Source organism: Scatophagus argus, chromosome 4 (genome assembly GCF_020382885.2).
Source record: "Scatophagus argus isolate fScaArg1 chromosome 4, fScaArg1.pri, whole genome shotgun sequence".
Taxonomy (NCBI): Eukaryota; Metazoa; Chordata; class Actinopteri; family Scatophagidae; genus Scatophagus; species Scatophagus argus.
In genome coordinates, this window is record NC_058496.1 from 6,530,898 (window position 1) to 6,553,200 (window position 22,303).

Below are 22,303 nucleotides of genomic sequence, written 5' to 3' on the forward strand. Positions count from 1 at the left end.
CTGTCTGGTTGTTATTGACAACATGCAGTGACGTCCATTGATTAGTTTTCATAAGATCTGTTTGTTCTTGTCCCACAGCGCCGCAGCAACAGATGTGATTACCTTCAATCTGCTTCACTATATTGATCTTAAGTGACTGAAAAAGTCTATTTGGTCAATTGGTCTGTCACAGCTGCACCAACAGAATGAAGACAAAATGTCGTGAAGGCTGGCAACACACACACACACAGTGGCATGACCACAGGACTTTCAGACCTGTTTCCTCTGTGCTCCACACTGCACCAGCTCCATAGGGTGAAACCTCACCTCAGGGATATCCACTCCCATTAAGATTACTGATTATTTCCTTTTTTTCTCCCTTTCAAGCAAATCTCAAGTTAAACCTGCACAGCGGTTAAGAAGTGAGGAGATGGATGAGTTCAATGTGGCAGTAAGAGGAGAAGAGCTGCTCATCAGCGTTAGATGGGAGTGAGTGTGGGCTCTAACAGCACGGGTGATAGCATTAATGACACAACAAGGCGAACACACAAGTCAAATCAGTGCTAACTATTACTGGCAGCATCCGGAGAGCATCTGCAACAGAAAGCCAGACAGGACGGCTTCTTGTCATCTGTTGTGAGAGCACTGTGCTCCATAAGGAAAAACTAACGCTCTTACTTCAGGTAATTATTTTAAATTGTCTGCACTTTGTCTCCCACTGTACAAGCCAGTTATTCTGATCACCCTCTTATAACACACCCCACCAACTGAGACTAGACTAGACCATACCAACTCTGACAGAAAGGGAGGGGGCTCTGCTGCAACATCATGACCACTGCATCATTTTGGTAACATAAAGCCAAAGTGAATTAAAGTGGAACCGGTCCGAAACACACTTTGATTCATTTCTAAAATCCCCTTGGGCTCTTCTGCCTTCCACCAGTGGTTTGCGGGAGGTTTTCGGGCTGCATCCCCCTCCTTGTCTCTCCTTCACGGGTGAGCCAGTCAGCAGAGCAAGCTGAACAAAGCCACGGGAAAGAGAGAGAGAGAGAGAGAGAGGAGCTTCTGGGAAGAAATGTCTCTCACTGTCGCCTGGACAACCGGGTAAGAGAGGCGAGGAGGGTACACGAGAGGGAGAATGGACCGGGGAGCATAAAAGGAGAGGAAAACATCACATTATTAACTGAAGAGATTAGGAGATTTCTTCAGAGTGTGTGGGGGGACAAAGTGGATTTTTGTGTGTCATTCTGTTGTGAGGGTTCCCTCGGTGTCTCTCTCCCTCGGTCTCTCTCTCTCTCTCTCGATGAGTTATTAACTATGACCAAAAAAGCAGTAAATGATTTTTTCCCCCACACCAGAGCATGAAGGGGATGAAATTTCAGAGCACAAGTTCAGCACATCACAAGTGGACCCAATAGGCCTGAACGCTCCACCTGTAATTCTTATCTCATCAGCCTCAGGTAAGTGTTTCCTCAGTGTTGCAGACACATTTGCTTTGATGGGGTGATGGGGTTTTGCCTGATTTAACTGATAGAATTATGAGTCACTGATGACAGTAAACTGTGCAGTTTTCAGGAGAGTGAGAGAAAGTCAAAAAAATCAGGAAAGCCTCATCTTATGTGTTTACAGGCAGCTTGGAGTGCTGGCATTGTTAATCAGAGTAACTCTGAAGCAGATAAGTTTTGGGAAATGGGCTCCATTGTGTGTTTGAATGTGTTGTTTATGTACTGCTAGAAAAAGAAAACTTGATGGAAAATCATGGTGGAGTGGGGCTCATTTATTCTTGCCGTTTTATTCAGGGGAGTGAGAGAAATGGCATGGTACAACCCCAGGATGCTTCACGCACAGTGCACGCGGCTTTGCGCTTCCCTCAGTGCGAGCACGAATCCATCGACAAAAAGAAAATGAACACTGCCGTTAGGTGCGAATGGATCTGGAGAGTTTGACTTGACTCTGGATTCACAGTGCGGAAATAATAAAAGGCACGTCTGCTATAAACATACTGCTGAGCGCCCATGCATAAGAAATGTATTCGTAGAGCACTAGTGCTGAAATCAATGCCCGTTTAAATGAGGTGGTATGCTGGCTGAGTTTCCACCAGGCTGATTGTGTGTGGGGCAGGAGGCAGCATGTGATATCCATATTGGATGAGATGGTGAGGAGATAAACTGAGGAGGATGGGGTTATTTTTAGCTGCTGTCAGTAATGAAGGTTACAAATCTCTCACCTTTGTCGACAAGATAGAGATGCAGAGAAGAAGCAGCGTGATTGGAGGGAGGAAAAGGGCACTAGAGTGAGGGATGGCGAGCAAAAGGAGGGATGAGAGAGGTGATTATAGGTGATGGGTTTGGGCTCACAGCAGGCTGGGATTGCTCAGAGCTCTCACCTCACCTTCCAGACACAGCCCAGAGGTGTACTGGAGAGTAAAACGCTGACACTCAGCTTATCCACATCTTTTGTGGAGGAAAAATACGTAGCAAAGTCTGGTACTGTTGAGCTTACTGTGTCCACCCCCCACCCCTTTTTGTTCCTAACTGACTGAACACGACACACGAGACAGCCCAACAGAGCTCTGTGCTGCATAACACGGCCCATCGGGTACAGCTGCTGTACTCAAAACAAGGAGGCAGGTACAGCGTGGCTACCTGGGCAGCACTTGTTAAAAAATTCAATAGAAAAAGCTGCACAGAAAGTTAAACACTGAGTTTTAAATTGGAGGAGGGGAAGGCAAGAGTATCCCATACACAGTGACAGAGCATACATAAATACGAGAGCTGGTTCATCTTTCAGGCAATAAATGCAAGATTTTAAACCTCAGAGGATGCAAATAGATGCTCCTTTCAGGCCTCAGTGCATCTGTCTGTCACCTATCTTTGTAAATTCTGCATTATATACAAAGAACAGCCTCACTCAAGAACGACATAGTTTAGTATAGACTGAGCCATATGGGAGACAGCTTTTATTCCAGCGAATGCAGAAAACAGGATGCTAAATTGCACTTTATTTTTAATCCACACCTGCGAAGGGTTTAAATCGACTGTGTACTCCTAATCTTGAACGAACAATTGTGGGAGCTTGTAAACACATTAGTTATAGCAGACTCTGCACCGCTCGCAGTGCTTTGCAGCTGTACGCCGCTCATAATTATTGTACATGAGGTGCAATGTTCGTGGATGCAAAGAAGCTCATCAAGGAGAGAGAAAAGGATGCGTCCCTGAGGCCGTGCATCACTGTATCTTTGCTCCAATGTACCTGCATGCCTTCTGCTGAAGCAGCAGGCGTTAGAGCTCTGCCTCGGTGTCCAAGCACCAAGTCTGCATATCAGTCTCTAATGAGTTCCTCAGACTGTCAGACGTTATCATCTGCACCACTAATCAGCCTGTTTTGATGTTGAAACAGACGTGGAAATGGAGATGTGTCGATAGTCCTCTCGTTTAGATGGTTTTTCCATGAATATTAAATAGCAGAAGAGAACAGTTTCTTCTCGCAGATTTCTGACGGTGCTGGTTGTTTGTTGTGACTGCTGTGATGTGTGTGTCTTCACTCATTTCCTGGTCTTTTTTTCCCCCTGCTTTCCCCGCCATCCCACCTCTCTCGTCATATTTGTCTCTGTGCCTCCTCTCATCTTCTGTTGATGAGAGCATCATCATCAAAGCAAGCTGGAGAGGCAGAGATGTAACAGGATTGCAATAATCTAATTTACAAAATTAGCAGCTGCATTCCATTTCATTTGCTGCAAATGCATGATTATATCTCACACATAGGACTGCTCATATTACTCGGACAGAAAAATGTCTGAAGAAGAAAAAGCTGATTTCATTATAGCATTAAAAAAAAGAAAAAGGAAAACAACATAATAGAGCTCATTTTGAAATAACAGCCTATGACGGCTGTGGATAACCAATAATGCTGTCCCCTACAGCCTGCAAATTGGAACAAATCATTTTCTTTGTTGTTATAGAAAAATGAGGCATCGTGATTCAAAAGTAGCAGAAAATAATTAGATGACTTTTTCTTTTGTTCCCTGTTTTCTCGCCTTAAAACCAAACTTTAACAACATCATTAATGAATGTGTCCTCTGAAAGCTGAGGATGTTCATGCTGCGTGGGCAGTTGCTGGGCTGCTGCTCTCCCATTAAGAGGTGCACTGGTGTCCTTGTCTGTGCAGTAAAATGACATGGTGATTAATAAAAAGAAGTGCAGAGTAAAAATCACCCAAAATAGCCCCCCCCCCGCAGAGTATTAGACACAATGGAGCTATTGGTTTTCAACATAAAAGGGAAAATCAAGCATTAAACTGCATTAGTGTATGTAGACATTTAAGAACATTAAAAACTGTCAGAGAATGAGGCTGATAATGATGTGGCCATGAAACACAACTATTATCAGCGAACTGGGGGCTGACTTTGTGGACACAGTGACCGCACACAAGGTGATTTTCTGCAGCAGACACAAGTACATTTTCTTCTTTAGCCGCACCGTGAAATGAAGTTTATTCAAGTGTAAGAGCACAAACAAAAATCCCATTAATCAACAAGCATCCAGTTCATTTGTAGCTCCAGGGTTTGTCTCTCATGAGTCGCATTTACAAGTATCGATTTGACGGTATAATTTGTAAATTCTTATATTTTTCTGATGGATTTTCAGCTCATCTACAGAGCTGAGCTCAGCTATCCTATATACATAATCAAAATTCATGGTCTTACCTGGCTGACCTTAAAGCACAGTTCTAAAGAGAATAGATAAATTGCTGCAGTTAGTGGGCTCACTGCCACTTGAATGCAAACTGTCTCCAGCATCACGTGCATAAAGGAGTGGGCACCTCTTGACACTATTATTCAGAGGCTGCCTCTCACAAAGAGAGATAAATCCTCTCTTATTCCACAACTGTGTCTAATATCCCACTCACTCTTCTTGTCAGTAATTAGACAAGTGAGATGATTTAATTTGCTGCAGAGCACACACAGCTACTTTGAGTGCTGATACATAGAAAGTCATCAGCAGACTCTCTCGGGGTGATGATGGCTTGACAGAGAGAGGAATTAAATCACAGATTTCCACCCTCAAGCTCTTGTGATCAGCATCTTAAAGCGGGACCCAGCCAACCATTTTCTCTTATAAGCCCCTTGAGGAAAAAAGGTCTCCCCTCCTCAGTCAGCAGAGACCCTTGGCTGACAGCTGCTTGAGGACAGACTTAATTCTCACGTCTTTGCTTGCTGAGTGAAACTTTGGAAGTTATCTTGTCCTTCATTTTATCTCACGCTCTTGTCAGCTGCTGGTAGTTCAAACATCTATTTTGCCCTCGTGTTCACCTGACCGAAGAGACGGAGAGGTGGTGCTCTAGGTGAGCAGTGATAAGGCTGTGTTATGTGTCCCTGACAGGTGTCAGCATGGATGTGGAGGATGAGCCACCAGTTTTTCAGACCAGCTGGGGAGGGGAGGAAGATGAGGGGGGGGAGGAAGAAGAAGATGGAGAGCCACAAGCAGCAGGCCAGCACTGTTTCTCTGAGGAGGCTGTGGTGTGTGGGCTGTGGAGGGTAGTGGCGTGGGTGTACACACAGCCCTGTGCCAGTGGAGTGGTTTTAGGGGTAGTTGTCCTACTACCTTGCACCCTGTTTGCCTACATGCTCCTCTACTGCCCTCCTCTGGACATAGACCTCTCCTACAGTGCCTTTGAGGTTCACAGTCACTTCTCTGCTGAGCGTTTCGATGCCCTCACCATCGCTGTAAAGTCTCAGCTGGGGTCCTGGGACAGACGTAGGCGAGACTTAGATAACACCGAGTCTGAGGCCCTGCGGGAGCTTCTGCTGGAGGAGCTGGGCAGACAGGGACTGTTCAACAGGACAGATAACGAGAGAATGAGGCCCTCTGCTCCTAAAAACGAGCCTTTACATGCAGGAGATGATCAGAAGAGAGGATTCACACCGGACAGAGATAAAAGGACAGCCCCTGACTTGGGTCAGGAGGAAGCAGGGAAGCACAAGAACCCAGATCACAAAGAGCAGGAGTACGAGGAGAGATCACGGGAGGGAAATTCCACTTTGCCTCTCATTAGGAGGCGCAGGTTTGTTCCCAATTACTACTTGCAGAGCCAGGCCCTGTGGAGGATCGAGCTGGTGTTTGTGGCTCAAGGGGAGGGCGACCGCAACATCTTTACCCCAGAACGTCTGCAGACGATTCACCACGTGGAGCATCTGCTCATGCAGCACCCGCAGTTTCACCAGTTCTGCTGGAAACCTCTGGAGATGTTGAGGGATCTGCCACTGGGACCATCCTACTGCTCCCCACCCAGCTCGCTCATGTCTTACCTCTTCCCGAGTGAGAAAGGAGGGAAGATATATTATGATGGCATGGGCCCAGATCTTGCTGATATTCAAGGTGAGTCCACAGTGAAGAAAGCAGGAACAACTTTTAAGCATGAAGGAATACCCGTAAGAGTCCTCTTAACAGTGCTGATTTGCTGTCTATGTATTCCCAGGTTCTCTGAGCCTGGCCATCACACACCCACAGTTCTACTGGTACGTGGATGAGAGTCTGTCCCCCGAGCACCTCTCCTCCTCTCTCTTACGCAGTGAGATCCACTTTGGAGCTCCTCTTCCTTCCTTCTACTCCCTGCAGGACCGAGCTGACGAGCAAAGATCTCGCTTCAAAAACTTTGTGGTTCAGTACGCAGACATCCTGGCCAAGCAATCTACCAGGTCAGGAGAAAATGACTGCGTTATTGGCCTTTTGTCAGTGATTACAGTTGAAATTAGATGTTTATTTTCTATCTGCCCCCCTTTTTCCAGCCAAGTGAAGGTGCTGTATGGGGGGACAGAGCTGTTTGATAATGAGGTGAGACACACCTTCCACAATGATATGATGCTGGCTGTCATCAGTGGAGCCTGCATTACTGTGCTCGTCTATGTGCTTACCTCCTTTTCTGGTACAGTATGACCTCTTCCTTTTTCCACTTCCATTGTTGTGTACATATACAGTCAACTGCCACATATGAATGTTTACAAGTTTGTTTCCTCATGTCTGCAGCATTTCTGACTCTCTTCGGACTCGCTAGCATCGGACTGAGCTGTTTGATGGCTCTTTTCTTTTACCATGTTGTCTTTGGCGTGAGGTACCTCGGCATCCTCAATGGAGTTGCAGCCTTTGTTATTATTGGCATTGGTGAGGGAAAGGAAATGCAACAACATTTTCATTTGAGGAATAGTTCTGGTTTGTTTCCATTAGTTAGATGAGGAGACTGATGCCACACTCATGTCTGAATGTTAAATATGATGCTCGAGCCAGCAGCTGGTTTGCTTAGCTTAGCATAAAGACTGGAAACAGGAGAAAACAGCCAGTATGGCTCTGTGCTACAGTGACAAAATCTGCCGACCAGCATCCCTAAAGCTCACAAATTCATATGTTATGTCTTGTTTGTTTAATCCTTACAAACGCCAAAGCAGAAAAAACATCATACACTAGATAGACAAGTAATTGGGACACCTGACCATTGCATTAACAGGGACTTTAATGACAGCATATTCTAAATGCACAGACATATGGAGATATGGAGTAGACACCCCTCACCCCTTTGCAGCTATAACAGCTTCCACTGTTCTGGGAAGGCTTTCCACGAGCACATCCAAAGGTGTTGGATGGAGTTGAGATTTGTGTGAGCCAGTCAAGTTGTTCCACACCAAACTCATCCAGCCATGTCTTTATGGAGCTTTGCTTTGTGCAAAGGGACACAGTCATGCTGGAATAGAAAAGGATCTTCCCCAAACTGTTGCCATAAAGTTGACACAAAGTTATCCAAAATGTCTTGGTATCCTGAAGCATTAAGATTTCCCTTCAGTGGAAGTAAAGGGCCGAGCCCAATCCAAACAGCTGAATTCAACCATAAAGAGGTGTGTCCTAATACTTTTGTCTAGTGTATATAGTGAGGTTTGTACTGAACTATTTCTTGGCTGGCCTGAAACACTAACTTCCTCAAACTTGTCATCACTGTAAGACCGCCAGAAAAAATAGGAAGTTACAACACCAGTCAAAGAATGAGTCCAGCACATAAAACTCCATGAATCTAACATATGTAAAACTACCAGCTGCTAGCTTTCAGTCTTTTCATCAGACACTTAGTAAAGAAAGTAAATAAATGATTTTTTTCAAAATGTCAGCCAATTCTACATACTATGTTGAAAAGGCATATTTTTGCAGTACATTTACAATAATATGCAATAAAGAGCTCTTTTGTTCTCTTTTTTTTGTTGCTCAGGGGTGGATGATGTATTTGTGTTCATCAGCACCTTCAGACAGGCTTCTCATCTGCGTCAGCCGCAGCAGCGAATGATCTACACAATGAAAACAGCTGGGCGAGCTACTTTTCTCACTTCCTTCACCACTGCAGCTGCCTATGCTGCTAACACTTTCTCTCAGGTAATCATGGAAGAGGAATGCAGCCGTTAATAGGATCTGTGCAGGAAGTGTAAATGACCCCACTGCAATGGATGAATAGAATTGCCTCTCTCAGCACACAGCCATTTTCATGCGATAAGCACAAATTGAATGTTTCAAGGTCTTTTACACTGTACCTCGTTTAACTGACACTTAGATCCCGGCCGTGCATGACTTTGGCCTATTCATGGCACTCATTGTCAGCTGCTGCTGGCTTTGGGTGTCCGCCCTGATGCCAGCCGCCCTGTGTGTCTGGACTGAGTGTGTGGAGCCTCAGGAACATGCCTGGTTGAATCGGTGAGGCGTTATTTCTTTACGCTTGTGTGTGATGTTATGTGTGCATTCTGGGCGACAGCACAGGCGAGATGTAATCCCTTCAGCTGTCTGTCTCCCTGAACGTCCTCCTCTAGCTGGAGGCTGTTTTCCGGCCTGTCAGCGAGCCTCGGCCCTTTGTCAGATGAGGACGATGATGTGGCACTTCTGTCAGTGGAGATGGAGCCAGGTGAGATTATTATCTCTCGCAGCATTGGATGAATGATGGGGGGAGAATGGGAAAAGGGAATGAGTCCAGGCCGTAAAATGCTGCTGTCCAGGCACCACTAAACCCCTGTCATTGTTCCGGCCAGGATCCTGTGACACAGACGGCGATGCAGCCATTCTTTCCCTGTCAGTGGAGACACCTCTGTCGCCTCCAGGGCAGCAGCACGTGGGTGTGGTGAGCACCAATCTCCAGTGGGCCCTGAAGCACTTGGTGGCAGAGCCAGCTGTAGAGAGACGAAAAGCTGTTCTAGGTGAGATTTGATGTAAGCTCGGAAACTCAGGTGGCTAAGATCAGTCTGTACTCAAGAAAACATAAAGAAGATCAGGAATTTCTATAGTTTGGTTTTTGCAGATTTTATCTGCCAAGCTTTTGATCTACGCTTTAGACATGAGCGTAACCTTCAGCTCAAGCTGCTAAAAAATGCTGTGATTTCTGTGCGGCCTGAGGGGATCTGTAGTCTGTCAGAGGAAGAACAGGCACCAATCATGACGTATTCATCCTCCCTCTTTTCAGGACTGACTGTAATTGATCTTGCTCCTGATGTGTCCCACAGCTGCTCTCTCTGCACTCCATCACACCCTCCTCTCTGCCATTGTTTATCATTGTCTTCATCTTCGCCCAGGTGTCTTCCTCCTGGTCCTGCTCTTATCTGCCGGGTGCTGCTGTCTCCTGAGGCCGGCCACTCATGCACCCCTTCTTTTCCGCCAGGACACAAACCTGCAGACTCTGTTGGCTCTCAGGAGCAACCTCAGCGGTCAGGGCATCTCCTGCCCTATGTGCTCAGGTGAGGCTACGGCAGCAATTGAAATGCACGCACCAGCTAACTTCTACAAAAAATATCTGGATTGTATGTCTTGTTCTGCAGGTGTGTTCATGGAAAAGCCACACCCATTGTACACCCACTCTTCCTCATCAGCTTTTAAGTTTTCTGCACATCAGCAGACCCCGAGCTCAGCAACTTCTAACTCTCCTCAGAGCTCAACAAAATCAAATTCAAGCACCGACCAAACAGGTAAAACAATCATCATCGTCGTCATCATTATCATCATCTTAAAAATCCATTCCACTATTTTGGCATATTGTACCCTGTACTGTTTTTGCAGGCTCATTATTTACAATTTACATATCAAAGTTGGACCTTGGAGCCTCTACAGCCCTTTACCGCTTCTCCCTTAACACCAGCACTCCTTCCCCATGGAAACTGTGCAGCACAGAGCATCAAGAGGTGTCATCATTTCAGGTTAGAGAGAGAGAGAGAGAAAAAAAAAGCATAATGATTTTTTTTGTAATTAGTTGTAACATTATGTCTCCCAACTCTGATATGCATCACTAAAGCAGCTTATAACTAATCTTGTTTTATCTGAATAGGCTTATAATCAGCCCCACAGCAATTACAGCACCAGAATGACAGTGTGCGTCTCCCATGTGTACCGCCCGTACCCCAGCTGGATGATCACATCCACCCCATGTGACCCCCAACATGGCTGGACTCCAGAGTTTTCCTTTTATGCAGCATCGTCTCCGCAGCAGCACAGCAGGTGAAAACAAGAGTGAAGAAAATCAGAGCATGAGTTACACAGAGCGCCTTGTTGTTTTAGAGGACAATCTGTCATTTCCGCTCTGATTTCTGCTCGTAGGAGATTGTACTTTGCCCAGCGTCGCCTGAGACCTCATCCCAGTCGAGTGTGTGTCGGCCCGCCTGGCTGTGGCATCAGTTCTGGGCCTGATGGACCCACACAGGGAACCTTTTATACTCCTCTCTCTATCGGTGAGCGAGCTGGTGTCACAGTGACAGAAATCATTAATATAATGATAGTTTGTGAGCTCATCAGGAAAACTATTTCCTCGCTGCATGTGTCACACTGCTGGAATGGCTTTTTTATGTCATTTATTCTCATTAGTGCTTGAAAAAGGGAGAAAATGCTGCAACGTGACACTTCTTTTAAATATAGCTTGTTAAAGCGGCACTCTCAGAACCCACTGGAGGGTTTTACAATAGTTCTTCACTTGTGCACACATTTTTAAACTGTACAAATAAATGCCGCTTAGAGATTTTTCTCTGATTGTGTTTCCAAAGACCCTTCATCTGCTGTCAAAACAAAACCATCCAAAACGTTTGGCTACAACCCGTGCAGTGGCGGTGCGTGCGGACACCCGGCGGTGCGTCCTCTGGTTGACACCGGGGCGATGGTTTTTGTCGTATTTGGCATCCTGGGAGTCAACCGAACTGATCGCAGGGACAACCACGTCATTGGAGATATGGTGAGGGTCACATCTGCGTTGGTGTATCTGAATAATCAACAGGAATAAAGTAGAGCCAGATCTGTAAATGATATCCTCATGTGGCTGATGTGGTGTTCAATTCTCTCCAAAGGGCAGCATTATATTGGATCCAGACTTCGATATATTCCAGGAAATGGGGCATCTTTGCAAAATCTGTAAAGCTATTAGTGCCAACAGTCAACTTGTGAAGCCTGGAGGAGCACAGTGTTTGCCTTCAGGTAACACCCAAAATTTTAAGTTATTAAATAAATCAAATAATTACTAATTAAATCAAGACAATAATCAGCAGAATAATAGATACTAAAGATAATCAGTAGTTGCAGTCCCAAAATCTTATATAGCATAAAACTCTGAGGTAAATTGCGTAAGAAAGAAGGTAAACCGTGATATAAAATTCCAATAAAACAGTCATATATCGAGAGAATGAAAGTGGTGTCGCTTTTCTTCAGGTAATAAGCTGTCGTCTATTCTGCCTCTTCTCCATCCTGAGTGTCACTCTCTTCCTGAACCCAATCTGCTCCCGGGTCAGCTCTCCCACGGCGCGGTGGGGGTGCACGGAGGCAAGGTGCGCTGGCTGTCCATGGCCTTTGAGTCTGTGAGTCCCTTCATCTTTCAGCCTTTCATCTCCCTGCATCACACAGCAGCACGCTTCTAATGCTTACCTCTCTGCTTTCGGGCAAGACCACATACAAGGGGAAATCCTCCTTTCAGACCTATTCCGACTTCCTTCAATGGGAGAACTTCATCCAGGAGCAGCTCGCCTCCCTCCCGCAGTCCTCGGCTCTGCAGAAGGGTTTCCAGACCTGCGAGCACTGGAAGCAGATCTTCATGGAAATCATAGGCAAGTGAGACATGACGCCGCATGTCAAAGAGATGCTAACCAAAGAGGCATTAATTGATGGGAGTATGTGAGAGCTGCAGCATGCCAAATCCTGATAATATACTGCTCTTCGATCTGTTTGTAGGTGTGGAGAGTGCCCTCTGGAGTCTGCTGCTGTCCCTGGCCATCTGTGTGGCAGCTGTGGCTGTTTTTACTGCACATCCTCTGCTGCTGCTGCCAGTACTCATAACCATTCTGGGTAAGACTCAAAGTTGTATATTTGGAAGTGATACTCAAAAAACTGAATATTCAGGCCTGAGTTTGTGTCATGCGTGTAAATATGAGATTTGACCTTCAACAGGAGTGATCTGTCTGGTGGTGGCGGTGATGTATTGGCTGGGATGGGAGATGGGAGCAGTGGAGGCGATTTCTCTGTCTATACTTGTGGGATCTTCAGTGGATTACTGTCTGCACCTGGTGGAGGGATACCTGCTGGCTGGGGAGACCATGCCCTCCACGCCTGGTCATAACTCGGTGGTGAGTTTAAACTTGCTCCACACCAGCAAGTATGAGCAATTAGAAAAACTTCCACAGCATGTTTTCTGTTTACACACATGCTAAAACAAGCTAATGAGTGAGATTTAGGATTTAATAAAGCGAAAAGTGCCCTGAAGGCTCGTGAATAAAGGGGAGCGGCTCCTCTTACTGAACCGCGTTGCGTTTGCAGGAGCCGCCAGCTGAGAGGCAGAGGCGAACCCTGGAGGCAGTGAGCCATGTGGGCGTTGCCATAGTGTCCAGTGCCGTCACCACAGTGATCTCCACAGTACCCCTCTTCTTCTGTGTCATTGTGCCTTTCGCCAAGTTTGGCCAAATAGTGGCCATTAACACCGCCGTCTCCATTTTGTTCACCCTGACTGTGACTGTGTCCATGTTGGCATGCATGGCCCCTGCCCGCTTCAGCAGATCCCCCAACGCCGTGCTGAAGGCCGGTCTGGCTGTGATGGCGGCTGCAGCCTTGGGAGCGGCAGTGTGCTGGGTGGGAGGACAGCTGGGAGTGTTGGCTGGGCAATCAATCAGCACGTAAACACGACTGTCCTCCAACTCACGCTGATGTCAGACAGAGGAGTTCCTCTGTATGCAAATTTGAGAACTGTAAGCACTGCATTTCCCTCCATGTTCAGGAGGAGTTTCAGATCAGTGAATGATCTTGTATTTTACAGCACAAAGATGTCAAAATCCACAATTCAAAGCTGTTTGTCTTCACAGAATCCATTTTTGTTCCCATTTGTATTGATCAGTGGAGTGTAGTATTTGAAGTATTACCCACTGGGTACCTCCACTAAAATCTGGTGTAAATGTCTGTGACTCACAGCGGTGGGATGACCTTTCTGGATTGACAAGATGATTCAGCTGAGGTTTTTTTTTTTTTTTGATCCGATATTGCCGTCAGCCAAAGGTGGAGATGATCTGAGTAAATGTTGGGAAACACTGGCTGAGTCGCCTCTTTCATCATTGGTGCAACTTACTGTAGTGTGAAGAGCCTCTGACTGTTCTGTGAACGCCGTCAGGGTGCTGCGCTCTGACGTCCGTGAAGATCAGTGTTGGTTCACATGACTCATGGCCATCTTGTGAAACTTTTGTGTTCTCACAGTTGTTCACTGAATGTGTTCTCAGCCACACTTGTAACAAAAGGTTATGATGTCCTAACGTGGCTGGATTAAAAGTTGTGATAGTCAGGTTTATGCTGTGCACAGTTTTGTTAAATGTGATGTAAATGTTTCAGTATGCTGCTGTCGTACATCCTGAGCCAACCTCCCGATGCTGCCTGCACAAACTTGTTCTGAAGAGTTGTGCATGCCAATACTTACCACAAGATCCGAGGTGGAACAAGAATCCAGATCCTTTACATAATCCAGATCCTTTACATAAAGGCATAACATGTAGAATATTTTGGTTGCTGGTTGTAGAGACAGAAGTCAAAGTTCTCCACTCCTTCGCAGTTTAAATGTCAAGAGAGAGGCAAAGGGAGCAGCAGTGGTCAAGTGAGCTAAGCGAGTGTACAGAGCAGTGAATCAGAGAAACAAAATGTTATTTTTTTCATTGTATCACACAAATTAACATGCCCAGGCATCTGCACAACCCCCTGGATTTTTGAGTGAGTACAGCTGAAGTGCAGTTTCATCCTGCCTCTCTGCTGCTGCCTGTCGCTCTGCAGCTCACACAGACAGACCTGCAGCCGTCTGACACGCCGAGAGAGACGGAGACAACTGTGACCTGGTGGCTGCACAAGGGCTGACCCCCCAAAAACGTCCCAACAGAGCAAACCACGAAGGAAATACAGACAAGCAGGGTCTCTGCACATGCAGACAACACCACACGCTCGTAAGGGATGACTGCGGGAAATAACTTTTGTATTGTATAGAGTATGTAGAGTTTATAGTTTGTTTGTTTTTTAAGAAAAATGCTGCATATTATGCCTTTAAGTAAGAGTACTAATACCACACTGAGGAAATACTCCATTCAAAATCTTACATAAGTAAAAGTATGTAAGTGTTATCAGCAAAATCAAAAGTAAAAATGCTCATTGTGCCGTAACAGGGTTACTTTCAGTGTTTTGCTATTGTATGTGATGTTTTTGGATTAATATTACTGCTGCATTCATGTGTACATTTAGGATTGAGCTCATTTTAACTTCTTTATATACTGTTGCATCATATTCTGTATGAACAACAACAACAAAAGAGGTTCTGGAGGTTCGACGCTTTGCACAAGGGCACACCGGCAGTGTGAGGGATGTGAACCGGCACCTCTCCAGCTACCGGTCCGCACTCCGAACCCACCGGTATGTGCTGAACTTGAATCCAAGAGGGTTTTTAAATAGAATGTTTAGTTTAAAAAAAATCAAATCCTTCATTTGATCGCAGGCATTCAACATCACCACATTTGGAGATACACCAGTCAGGAAGAAAGAGAAAAGCTGTAATCTGTCAAGCATCTAAGCTGCTGTGAGATGGAGTGGAGTAAAAAAGTACAATACTTGCCTCTGAGATGTCATGGAGTGAATAAAATTTAAAATGCTCAACATATAAGTACCTCAAATTTGTATTTAAGTGTAGCAGGCCTCCTTGAGCAAATATAAAGATATCATTTTTCTGAGCCTTTCACACGTTCATATCTTCAGTCTCAGATTGCTTCAAGGTCTTTGATCAGCACCTACTGAATGAGTCCTCAGGTGTGCCCTGTGTACCAACCAACCAGCTCTGCACTCACGAAAGCACCACTCCTGTGCCCATCGACGCCGGCTCCGCTCTGCCCTGCAGTGAAGGTGAGGGCCATTTGTCAAACCACATGACACACTCAGCTGTGACAAGAGCAGTATATTTCTGTTTTGTGTGTGTTGTTGTTTGTGAACGTCAAATAAAACAGGTGCAGAAAGCCTCGGGTCTTTCCTTTTGTGAAAGCTCAGCGCTGCTTTCTTCTGCATTGTTATGTAACGGAGCAGAATGAGGACCTGTCACACGCTTTACAGTCACAGAGAGCTACAGTAGAGAGCGGCACATCTCCGGTTTGGCTCTTGTTAATAATTCATATGAAGCGGCTCAGATTTTACATTGAATTGCAGCACATGAATGTTTCATGTTGGTTATTAAAGTAAAGGAAGTTGTTCTACATAGAGTGGAAGACAGAAGTAGAAGGATGTAAACAAATATCTTGAGTAAAAGCAGAAAAAAGGCTTTTGTTCTGGAGCATCATTTTTTATTTGACTGAGCACCAAATCCATTGTGTTGCAGTTGAGAAAAAAAGCAGCTTGTAGCCAACCTTGAGTAGGCCTGCGTCTCCACTGTCGGTTTGAATGTCACTGTGAAGGTGATTTTTGTTTTTCTACATCTGCAATTCTTGTATGAAGATCTCATTTTCTTGCAAATGATAAGTATGTGCAGCTGGTGTATAAAGAGATAATATTATTTTGAAAGGAAAAGATGTTTCCTGAAGCATCCAGTCTGACCCTTACTGAAGCAAAGACCCTCTGTTCCTTTCTGTAAAATTTCTGCATCAATTTTATTTGTGTTAATTCCTCTATAATCTAAATAGAAGCACCGGTTTTACTCTTTCTTTTACCCTCATAGGCTTAAATGAAAATTTGGAAAAATGTGTGTAATCGTTCAAAGAAAACATGTGTTATTGTAAAAAGGTGATGTACCTGCACCTCACAGGACTCATCTCTTCATGAATGTGATATGATTTGATCCTTTTGAACTGCGCCTCACCCAGACTGCAGTCTTGCATCTGCATGTAGTCTGCAGTACTTTTTGTTGGGTTAACTAGAAGCCTTATTTCAGTCGTGCCAGACTGGCAGCTTTCCACGAGACAGCGCTGCTCTGCCCCTTGTAGTTTCATGAAAAGAAAAAGCACAACAGAATAGTAATGGAATAATTATTGAGGGCAAGTGAGGTTACGTGTCAGGGAATGAATATTTAGCAAGGTGGAAAAGGAAATGTTTTCCGACTTTAGTCTCAATGACAAGCGGCGTCTATAAATAGTGAATCAGAGATGACACAAAGAAGGGATATTTATATTTGGATTTTTTGCAGGGTGTTAGAAAAAAAAAAACCCTGAAACTTATTTCAAGCACAGACCGGTGTGACATTTAAGTCCTCAGTTCTGTTTTACTCCTCCTGCTCACATGTTCTGGATTGCACTCAAGCAGCAGCTCAGTCAGTGCAGTGCAGGACGCGGTTTGGCTGAAACTGCACGAAACAGGTTTACAGTAATTAATATTGTCAGGCATCAACACACGTGTCAGGCTGCTGCAGTGTCGCACAGCATGTCTCTCATAGTGTTGAGTGAGAAATAAATGGAGAAAGGGAACAAGTGAGCAACATAGTATATTCAACATAGACCAATGGCTACACATTAGAAGGCAATTATAGGGCTGATTTCAACAGTACCGTTCCACCTTTACATTATATATGTAATTACTATAACAATAAATACCCAGGCTCATTTGGTTCTTGAGAAATACTTCATTGTACCAAGAAAAAGGCATTTTCTCTGCAGAGAAATTATTTTACATCAGAACTGTAAATCAACACTGGAACATAAGTCATATCTTTATTTACCCCATGTTACAGGGCACACACAATGTTCAAGTATGCCCGAGGAACTAAATGGAGCAATTAAACCAAAAACCAAAAAAAGAAAAAAAAAACAATTAAGAATAAGAGAGATAAAATGCATTTAAAAATAAGTGAACTGGCATTGCATTTCACAAAAACTCATAAGCTCATGATTTTGGAACAATTCACTGTAAAGTGCTAACTGGTTCGAGCTGAGAAAAGCACATGTTCCCTTTGAAATATCATACACATTACTTTATACATGGAGGTACAGTAATAGCCAGTCATCAGGCAAGCAATTACCAACCAGAAGACATGGACCACAATTCATGTATTAGTCCTTTAATAAGATAACTGCTTCCTTAATTTCCTTGTTAATGGTAACAGTGAGAATCTTGCCACTGGCTGCCAGGACAATGCCAATTACAAATGCTGGTGTTGTCACTGCACAGTTTTCCTTCTTTCTTTGTAATTACATGCAATTGACTGACATACAGTATCAAAATCTCAAGTCAAGTCCTTCTAATCCTCTTACAGATAGGAATCCTTGAACCAAAGGGATGAGAGTGTGAGGAGAGGAGAGCAATTATTGAGGAGTGCAGGAGACCTTCCCATACTCCTCCTCCTCTTCCTCTCCTCTCCCTGGGTGTGGTGGGCTGGCCCGACAAAAGCAGGGATCTATCCAGCTGATGCCTGCCTTCCTACAGGTCCTGAGAATCCACTGTTTTCCTTTGTGCCTCTTGTTAGGAGGCAGGTTTTAAAAAAAGAAACAAACAAACAAACAAACAAAATATCTGGAGGGGACTGGGTCAATAAATTTTCCCCTACTGTCTGCCTAAAGCAGACATTCATGCTCCCACCCCAATCCTAACCATACAAAGGTAAAAACAAGGTGTACTGCAGATGGCTTTACTCCTCACAGTCTGCGGGGGGAGCTAGAGCCCCTAGGAGCTGAGGTGCGGTTGGTGGTCTTGCGGCTGTTCTGGCGTGTCTGATTCATCTTGGTGGCCGTAGGTTTCCGAGCGTCAGGCTGGCGCCTCCCCTGGGGGCCCCTCCGTTTGCCCCTTTGCCCCGCACGGCCCCTTCCGGCCCCCGCTGGTCACTTGCGTGAGTGCAGTGTGTCCTGAAACTTGGTGCTGGTGTAGCGGACGTGAAATCCCTTCTTGTTGATTGTATCGTCAGAGCGGAACTTGATCACAATGGAGTCGCCGGCCGAGTAGATCTCCTCTGGAGGCTGTCGGGAGGGACAAAACAAGAGAGTCATTTGTGCTGCCGCTTTCTGGTTCTTTGACTGCACTTCAATTCAAACTAAAGAATTCTCACATCCTGACTCTGAAGTCAAATCAATGACCATGACAAATGGTTTCTGACTGCAGAGAACTGCTGGTTCTGTAACAGTCTGGGGCGACATCAGGGTCCAGGACTACGACTGGCCCTGTGCAGCTTTATCCTGATTAAGGCTTTGGCTGCTATTGAAGTGAGGATAAAATATACTCTGATGATTAGTTCCAGGTGCACCACTCCACAGAGCTCATTTCTTCCCTGCACAAAAACCATATACTGCACAGCACTTCATTTCTACTGTCTCGAGTATGAAGACGGCCAAACTGTTTCCAGTGAAACAAAGGGGGACATCATACTGAAAAATAATTAGTTAGTTGAGGCAGCTGCACTGTGGATACAACAAAGAGAAGCGCTGTGATGTCAGCGCTGCCGAAGCTTGTGCAACCAACTGTAAAACACCAGACTGTTGATTAAAGCTGCTATTCATAACATGAACAATATATCTGCAATAGCCCATAAGTCCTGGTTTATTGGGTAAAAGGGATTTGAAACACAAGTGGACAACCCGGCGATACGTAGTCGACCATTTAAAAGACGAAAGCCCTTGGGCCTATAGTAAGCCTCCCCTCACTATAATGAGTTTTCACCCTACTTTGGGCTGAATTGTGTCAGTTTATTTCGATCTGTTTTATAAAAGGAAACTTGATTGAGGAGCCGCTCCTCAGGGGGTTATGGGGGTGCTATGTCCCCTCCGGCGAAAGATTCATAGGAACAGGCGTGAGTAAAAGGCCAGGCTTATTATTGAAGTGTGTAAATGAGATCAAGCTGTTCTGTGACCTGAGGAAACTTGTGTTTCTGTTCCCTGCTGGCCTCATTGTTCCAGACTTCTGCTGCAGCCACAGCATTGGCTGATTAATTCACAGTCACAACCAAATGTCAGAGACTCTGATAGGCTATCGGCAGCCGGGGAGTGACGACTTGTGTTGACCTACAACCGCCTCCACAGCAACACTCCCAAACCCAGAGGAACACACCAACTTTAACAAAGTGATTAAAGCCGGAGTATAGAATCAAAAGCCCCAGGGTAGTTCACAAAGTCGCCCTTTCACAAACTGCAGGCAAAGGTTACTCAACGACTGCACTAATTCCACACAAGCTGCCTGAGCACTCCTGGCGTTATAATGTAAAAACAGTTGTTTTTGACAAGGACAAAACATTCCCGAAGTAGCGGCTGTTCTTACCCCTGAGCCACAGTAACGTCCCAGCCGTGGAGACTTGGTGTCAGCTCCATCGAAGAGCTCCATGTAGTCGTAGCCGCAGTCCGCCTCCTCCTCAATCTCAAAGGTCTGGAAGATGAGCTCCACGCCGTAGCCCTTCTCTGCCGAGATCACCCACTGGCAGTCGGAGGCTCCGGGGTAGTTATTGTCCCCGAACTGGGCGTGTGAGAACAGGTCCTTGGTCTTGACTTCAGCCTTGAGGCGACCTCCACACTCTGTGAACAGGAGAGTTTAGTGGACATTTTGTATGCAGAGCCCAGTGTTGATAAGCTACGAGTACAGCTGCTGTGGTCCGTGGCTCGTTTGTGGTTTTACAGTCAAAAGAGACTTCGACAAACTCTGTTGTTAAATGTGAGTCATAATTGTTCTCAGACAGGGTGGTGAACGATGACCAAAACTAATCTTTGAATGAATTACAAATAAGAACCTTTGTTTGATATGTGAGTGACTGACCTACAATTAACTTGATACCCTTGATACATGAAGGTTTGGACAATTTACTGGAATTCCCCTTAGCTAATGCTGTGTTGTTTTTCTGCGGTAGGAAGGGAAACTGAGTAACGCCGAAGAGCATCCGTGCTTACCTGCAGTGTGGGAAGCCTCGAAGCCTTTCTTCTGCACAGAGTTGTCAGAGAAGAAGCGAATGAAGAGCTTGTTGCCACTAGACGTGATGGGTGGGGGCTTCTTGGTGCCACAGAAGCGACCCAGACTGGGAGCTTTTCCATCCCGCCCATCGTAAATCTCAATGTGGTCATAAGCACACTCCAGGTGGGCCTCCATGTCGATCTCATTGAAGGCCTGCGACAAAACAAGGTGACCAATATGTTTACAGAAGTGTGTTACAAATACAGATCTATGAGGCCAATTTCATATTTTCAAATCAGATGACATTATCTTGACAGTGATGTTTTATGCCTAGAAATTCATTCCTCTAATTTATTGCATTGTTATTTAAAAATGGAGGCACTCGCGACATGCTTTGTCATTATAAATCGTAGTGATTTTCTTTCAGCAAATGCTAAGAGTAATCCACTGTATGTCAGAGACACAGTAGACAAAAATGCAGATAATGACAGAAGGGGGAGCTACACATCATCGTTAGGAATGGCATAACAGCTTCTGACATCAGCACAGTAAACACAGATGTCCTCAGTGAATTTGGCATTTCAATTACACGAGCCACACACAAATAAATGCATGATTGACAGGTGAAATTATACAGTGAGCGGGAGGAAGTGGCACATACGATTTTGATGCGGTGGCCTGGAGTGGTGGTGAGGGCCCAGGTGCATGCCTTCTTGCTGGGGTACTTATCCGGCCAATTGGGACTGGTGATGGTGCCGCTCACACTATTCACAGTGTGATCACAGCCAGCTGCAAAAAGACAGCACTGAGCCAACACAGACCTCTGTATCATGCTAATATAGAACAGCCACAACACTTAGACTGCACTCACACTGTTTTTGACACAAGTAACCATGAGCTCATCGACCCCAATGGCTCCGCTCAGATAAGTTGCTAACAAGAATAAATGTGCAACCGTGTCAAAGTTGCGAGAATGTGAGATGAAATACCTTCTTTACAGTCGTGTTTGTTCTCATGCAGCACAAAGCCGCTCCTGCACTGACAGCTGTAGCTCCCAAAGGTGTTGACGCACTCATGTTGACAGCCACCGTTCTCCTTAGAGCACTCATCTTTGTCTGAGGAGGCACAGAGGACACATCCTTAGTGACTTTTCCCTTTTCAGGGCTGACAGATAGCAGATTCAAGTGACTGAATCATTTGTTGTGATGCTCGGCTCAGAAGACTCACCTGAGAAGAACTGCGCTTTAAAGCCCTTTTTGGACACTGTATTGTCCGATTTGAACTCAATGCGCATGTTGTTGTACTGGGAGGTAATAGCTTCTGGTTTTTCTGCCCCACAGAACTTCCCGTGTAGCCTTGAATCAGCTGACAGCCCACTGCGTACCTCCACATAGTCATACTTACAAACCTGGGCAGAGAAAAACAGCAAGTAAAGACCCTGGGACATTTTATTTGTTTTTAATAATGAAACACAAAGAGGAGTGGAAGACTTCATCAACTATTATGGTGGACAGGTGTGGTGCAATGAAAGAGGGAGAGAGAGCACAGAACAAACCCACCCCATGCCGATTCATAATAACCCCAGTGCTCACGTCATTGCCCTCAGTCTCGAAGACGTCAAAGAGCAGAGTGATGCGGTACTGTGTGGGGGCAACCAGCTGCCAGATGCAGTTCTTGTTTGGGGGGTACTCTCTGGGCCAACCGGGGCTGGTGATTGACCCATTCAGCTTGGTGATGAAGCCTCCGCAGGCAGCTGGACAGAAAACATGGGAAGAGACAAGGACACAAAGTCAGCTTGATACAGATGCAGATGTGCAGACAGAAAATAAATTCTATCACCAAATGTTTCAGCGGGACGTGTGCCAAGTGTCATGTTGCAAACCATACAGCTAAAATGAAAGCCCTCTGAGATATCATTTCCGTGTCCTGAATAAACCTGATTAGTGCCTGACCTGCCTGTGGGGACTCTGAGAGGTTTTCATCAGTTA

The 22,303-nt window shown here is 45.3% G+C and overlaps 2 protein-coding genes across 4 annotated transcripts in view; one reads left to right on the forward strand and one right to left on the reverse strand.

The window, feature by feature from the left end:
- The first annotated feature begins 88 nt into the window (after window positions 1-88).
- Window positions 89-15,645, forward strand: disp3 (dispatched RND transporter family member 3). 2 transcript variants are annotated; one of them, XM_046387135.1, is made up of 23 exons: window positions 89-468; window positions 560-662; window positions 1,338-1,439; window positions 5,361-6,356; window positions 6,457-6,676; window positions 6,767-6,903; window positions 7,005-7,139; window positions 8,230-8,390; window positions 8,566-8,705; window positions 8,819-8,910; window positions 9,035-9,199; window positions 9,572-9,733; window positions 9,815-9,961; window positions 10,053-10,189; window positions 10,318-10,487; window positions 10,587-10,717; window positions 11,027-11,211; window positions 11,324-11,450; window positions 11,682-11,827; window positions 11,914-12,073; window positions 12,198-12,311; window positions 12,414-12,589; window positions 12,780-15,644. In XM_046387135.1, the coding sequence occupies exons 4-23, from the start codon at window positions 5,369-5,371 to the stop codon at window positions 13,134-13,136; spliced, it is 4,050 nt and encodes a 1,349-aa protein (XP_046243091.1). In that variant the 5' UTR covers window positions 89-468; window positions 560-662; window positions 1,338-1,439; window positions 5,361-5,368; the 3' UTR covers window positions 13,137-15,644. The 2 variants fall into 2 exon arrangements, with proteins under 2 accessions (XP_046243091.1, XP_046243090.1); XM_046387134.1 differs by having other exon boundaries at window positions 560-1,439; window positions 12,780-15,645.
- A 1,274-nt stretch (window positions 15,646-16,919) lies between these two features.
- The window catches only part of bmp1a (bone morphogenetic protein 1a), a 31,317-nt gene continuing 25,933 nt past the window's right edge, over window positions 16,920-22,303 (reverse strand). Inside the window, exons 14-20 of one of the 2 annotated variants that reach the window (XM_046387136.1) lie at window positions 21,875-22,068; window positions 21,543-21,723; window positions 21,305-21,430; window positions 20,977-21,104; window positions 20,315-20,528; window positions 19,695-19,945; window positions 16,920-18,403 (exon numbers count right to left, since the gene is read on the reverse strand). In XM_046387136.1, the coding sequence (XP_046243092.1) occupies window positions 18,269-18,403; window positions 19,695-19,945; window positions 20,315-20,528; window positions 20,977-21,104; window positions 21,305-21,430; window positions 21,543-21,723; window positions 21,875-22,068 (1,229 nt within the window). In that variant the 3' untranslated portion in view covers window positions 16,920-18,268. The remainder of the gene's footprint in view (window positions 18,404-19,694; window positions 19,946-20,314; window positions 20,529-20,976; window positions 21,105-21,304; window positions 21,431-21,542; window positions 21,724-21,874; window positions 22,069-22,303) is intronic. The other variant, XM_046387137.1, reaches the window with a different exon arrangement.